The 4,883-nt window shown below is 36.2% G+C and overlaps 1 protein-coding gene across 1 annotated transcript; it reads left to right on the plus strand.

Moving 5' to 3' along the window:
• The first annotated feature begins 1,394 nt into the window (after window positions 1-1,394).
• Window positions 1,395-4,665, plus strand: manbal (mannosidase beta like). The gene is made up of 3 exons (XM_017479154.3): window positions 1,395-1,504; window positions 1,809-1,967; window positions 4,225-4,665. The coding sequence occupies exons 2-3, from the start codon at window positions 1,818-1,820 to the stop codon at window positions 4,336-4,338; spliced, it is 264 nt and encodes an 87-aa protein (XP_017334643.1). The 5' UTR covers window positions 1,395-1,504; window positions 1,809-1,817; the 3' UTR covers window positions 4,339-4,665.
• Window positions 4,666-4,883: the final 218 nt, after the last annotated feature.

Raw genomic sequence — 4,883 nt, forward strand, 5'->3', positions numbered from 1 at the left:
AGTTACATTCTAAGTGTGTAAACTGAGTTAGAAGAACCTTGTGTTTTCTCTAAAGCAGCTTTACTCTATGGTAATAAATTAGCAATTAGACATTCACCAGAACTGTGTTTCCAATCAAAGCCCTTTAAATTTGCAAACCAGTGTCAGAATAACAGCTAAGACTTCCAGGAGGAAGGGTACCAGACTGGGACTAAAGCCAAAAAATCATTAAGGTATAAGGGTGAATTATGGGACAAAGTGAAAAACCCTGTCCTGATAAAACATTTAAGAAAATTCAACGCAAGGCGCATGCACTGCAAAAGATTACCTTGTCCCAATAAAGCCTTTAAGAAAATCCAATAGACAACACATGCACCACAAATGTAAGGTATCATATAAATATGAATAATTAATTAAGGTAATGGAGATAGGTTTGTTTCTAGAAAGAAGAGATAATTTTACTGCTTCAGAAAAGTATATAAAGATATGTCTGTGTTTGTATAATTCAGACTTTCTGCAGACTGTCTCACTTTATTGTTTCAGTAAAGTTTGATTATTTTTTTTTGACAAAGCTTCTGTCTCTGAAGTTTTTTTTTTAACTTAGGCTGGAAAGATTATTTCCATGACACGAGAAGGCGACACTCCTATTTTCAGTCCAGTAGTTTGTAGCTAAACTATTTTATGATGAAAGGCTATAGTTGTAATAACCGTTTTCTTCTTCTCTTCTTCTTCTTCTTCTTCTTCTTCTTCTTCTTCTTCTTCTTCGTTTTATTGTAGGCAATAACCTTAACATTGTTGTGTAATTCAATCAAAATGCTTCCACAGAAACCTCTTTTCACCATCTAAATTGTTTGGTTAGTGTGTGTTTGTGATCAGTTATCAGGATAAATATTCGACTATTGCAAACTTTGATAGGTTTCTAAAAAAATAATAATAAAAATAATAATAATAATAATAATAATAATAATAATAATAATAATAATAATAATAATAATAATTGGCACCCTGTCCAGGGTGTACCCTGCCTTGTGCCTGATGCTCCCTGGGATAGGCCCCAGGTTTCCCCGTGACCCTGAAGAGGATAAGCGGTATAGAAGATGGATGGATGGATAATAATAATAATAATTAGTAATAAAAATGCTAATAATGATGATAATAATCATCATCTTCATAATCACAATAATAATCAATAAGTAATAATGAAAATGCTAATAATGCTAATAATAATAATGATAATAATGATACTACTACTACTACTACTACTACTACTACTAATAATAATAATAATAATAATAATAATAATAATAATAATAATAATAATAAATTATAAATAATAATAATAACCCAACCGAAATTTTTCGGCGATATCGCTCGTTCGAATACGGCGCATGCGCAAACGTGTGCGCATGCGCGTTTGTGCGACAGTCAACTTTCACAACAGTCATCTATTTGTGTTACACCGGATGTTAGACCTTTAATACGCTATACAGAAGTGTGTTGGATACAAATTATTTCCTTTAAGAGAGTAAGTGATAAGACGTGTGTGTTTTGTGTTTGTTGTCATATGTAAATGATAGTAATGATATAAATGATTGCACTTTTACTGCTGATTAGATAACGGTGCTGATAAAGCAGTGGACTGGGTCAGTCGCGTCCGAAACCACAGTGTACAGTACTGAGTAGTCGGTTAGGGAGCCTAACTAATAGGGTACTTGGTTGTATGCTGTTGTGGTACTGTATAGCGCGAAGCTGTGCGGGTTTGGACGCAGCCTCAGAGTTGTGCTTGTGTGTATAAACATGTTGTTTTGTTTTGTTTTGTTTATGCGCAGATCAACGCCATGTCTGGGGATTTGGATCTGTCGCCGCCGGAAGTTCCGGAACCCACCTTTTTCGAGAGTGTTTTACGCTATGGCCTCTTTCTTGGAGCAATTTTCCAACTCGTCTGCATTTTAGCCATAATCATTCCCAGCTCCAAGAGCCACGAACAGGTAACACCTACAGACTATAAGTTTAACTACAGCAACTTCAAGCTACACATACCAAAGACTACTCCTACTCTACATCCTTCCAGCGCGCGCGCACACACACACATACTCAAAAGGCATTAATCATACTGTTGATCAGGTTTAGTAGTACACATGATTAATTATTGATTGGCATTTAACTCTCAGGTAGATAAATGCATTTTTGACATGTTAGAATTTTCTATATTTCTGCATAAATATGACTTAAAACATCATTAGATTTTCACACAGATCCAAAAAGTAGATAAAGATAACCCAACTAAACAAACGAGACATAAATATTTATACTTGGTGATATGTTTATTGAGGAAAATGATCCAATATTACATATCTGTGAGTGGAAAAAGTGTGTGAGCCTTTAGGATTGGCAGTTGTGAAATTATAGTCAGGTGTCATGGTTTCAATGTTCAAAGAACATTGCTGCCCTTCTGCAGTTTGCTAAAGATCATGTGGACAAGTCAGAAGGTTATTGGAAAATATTTTGTGGAGGGCTGAGACCAAAATAGAATTTTTGGTTTACATGAGAAGTGTTCTGTTTGGAGAAAAGAAAACTCTGTATTCCAGCATAAGAACCTTATCCCATCTGTGAAACATGGTGATGGTAGTATCATGGTTTGGGACTGTTTTGCTGCATCTGGTCCAGGACGGCTTTCCATCACTGATGGAACAATAAATTTTGAATTATACCACTGAATACTAAAGTAAAATGTCAGGACATCTGTCCGTGGTCTGACTCCCATGAGCAAGTGGATCATGCAGCAAGACAACAACTCTAAGCACACAAGTCATTCTAGCAAAGAATGGTTACAGACAAATAAAGTTAATGTCCTGACCTTAATCCAATAGAAATGTTGTGGAAGGACCTGAAGCAAGCAGTTCATGTGAGGAAACACACCAACATCCCAGAGATATTTTTGTCTCATTTGTTTAATTGGGTTCTCTTCATCTATGTTTAGGATCTGTGTGAATATCTGATGATGTTTTAGGTCATATTTATGCAGAGATATATATATATATATATATATATATATATATATATATATATATATATATATATATATATATATATATATATATATATCACATTCTAAAGGGTTCACAAACTTTCAAGTACCACTGCATTCTGTGATTCATCATAATCATCTGCATTGAACTCCCCCAGTCCGAAGACTTGTGCTGTAGGCTGATTGGCATTTCCAAATTGTCCGTAATGCGTGAATTGCTGCGTGCGTGATTGTGCCCTGTGATTGATTGCCACCCTGACAGGAAATAATAATGATAATAATAATGATAGTCTTTATTGGTCACATATACATTAGAGCACAGTGAAATTGTTTTCTTCGCATACCCCAGCCTGTCAGGAAGTTGGGGTCATAGCACAGGGTTAGCCATGATGCAGCGCCGTTAGAGAGGGTTAAGGGCCTTGCTCAAGGGCCCAACAGTGGCAGCTTGGAAGTGCTGGGGCTTGAACCCCCGACCTTCTGATCAGTAACCCAGAGCCTTAACCGCCAAGCCACCACTGCTCCCAATGCGATGGACATGCGGTATATGAACAAGAAATATTTTCTGAGGACACTTAAAATAGAAGAGATTAAAATAAAGTAATCAGGCAATAGAGATGAAGGAAACTCTTTCGGATGGAATAACTCACTTTTACTAATTGTAAATATATCCAAGAAGAAAGTTTAAAACAAAGAACAAAGTGCGGGGGTGGGACAGAACAGTGACCGGTGATTGGTCATTGGGAACAAAGGTCATCAGTGATTGGTTGAAGGGAACATCAGCTCGGGTAGAGAGTCAACTGAACCTGCTTTCTCAACTAGTATAGCCAGCAGCTGTGATGTGAGCTGGATAATCGTATCAGGAGCAGGACAGTCACTGATGTCTGCTCAAAAAGTCGCTATATTTGTCGCTAGACTCTTTTTTTGAGGTAAAGTCACAAAAGGGGTCTAAATCTAGCTTCTAAGTCTCTAGTAGCCTAGATTAAACCACCGATTATAGTGCACCTCCTAGTTGTTATGTTTGTGAATTTATCTTTTTACAACACATTACCTGTTCAATCTGAATAATGTATTAAATGTACCTATTATATTATAATGTACCTATTAAAGACCATTGTGGGGTTTTTTTTAGCCAAATATTATTAATACTACAGTACAACTTGAAAAACTAATCTAGGTTAGTTTGATTTTGCACTAAAATGGTCTCCATTTGATTACAGGAAGAGACTTCAGAGCCAGCCGAGCCGAAATCCTCTGAGCCGAGCAGAAAGCCCAAGGCGCCTGCACAGCAAATCCGGCAAAAACTAAAAAAGGAGAGCAAGAAGAAAAGATAAGACTGTCTGTGAATGAGTGTGTGAGCAAATATGAAAGTTTGGTTCTGTTTTATGACAGAAAACCCAACTGAAGGAACTCTAAAGTGGGGAAACTTTCACCATGGACCATCCGAACTAAAACACTAAACTTATATTGCAAATGCATATAGTTTGTTTAATGCAACAGTGATCTACAACAGTGATTATTTTTACATACATACTTCACTCATTTTCTAGGTTACTGTCATAAAGAAGGTGGTTAAAACTTTCATTTGTATTTGCATTTTAATCAATCATTTTTGTACGTCTGTTATATCTATGTAATAAACTGGACTGTTTTGGACCATTCTGGTTACCCTCCTATAGTCTGATCATTGCAGAATTCCCCAGGGGTCTGTGTTAATTTTTATTATGGAGTTATTTTTATTAGAGTTTTAAGAACTGTTAGCTGGTTTGACTGGTCACTTGAATTGAAAGCTTCAATAGTTCAGAAACAACTAAGCCTATAAATAACATCATCTTGGACTGATTGTGTTCTTTCAGTGGAAAGTTCGGGAACAAAACAC

The sequence above is a fragment of the Ictalurus punctatus genome, chromosome 11 (genome assembly GCF_001660625.3).
Source record: "Ictalurus punctatus breed USDA103 chromosome 11, Coco_2.0, whole genome shotgun sequence".
Taxonomy (NCBI): Eukaryota; Metazoa; Chordata; class Actinopteri; order Siluriformes; family Ictaluridae; genus Ictalurus; species Ictalurus punctatus.

Coding starts and splice junctions, on each gene's coding strand:
- manbal (XM_017479154.3), top strand. CDS start 1,818: ATGTCTGGGGATTTGGATCTGTCGCCGCCGGAAGTTCCGGAACCCACC. Junction 1,968..4,224: donor GCTCCAAGAGCCACGAACAG/GTAACACCTACA, acceptor ATTTGATTACAG/GAAGAGACTTCAGAGCCAGC.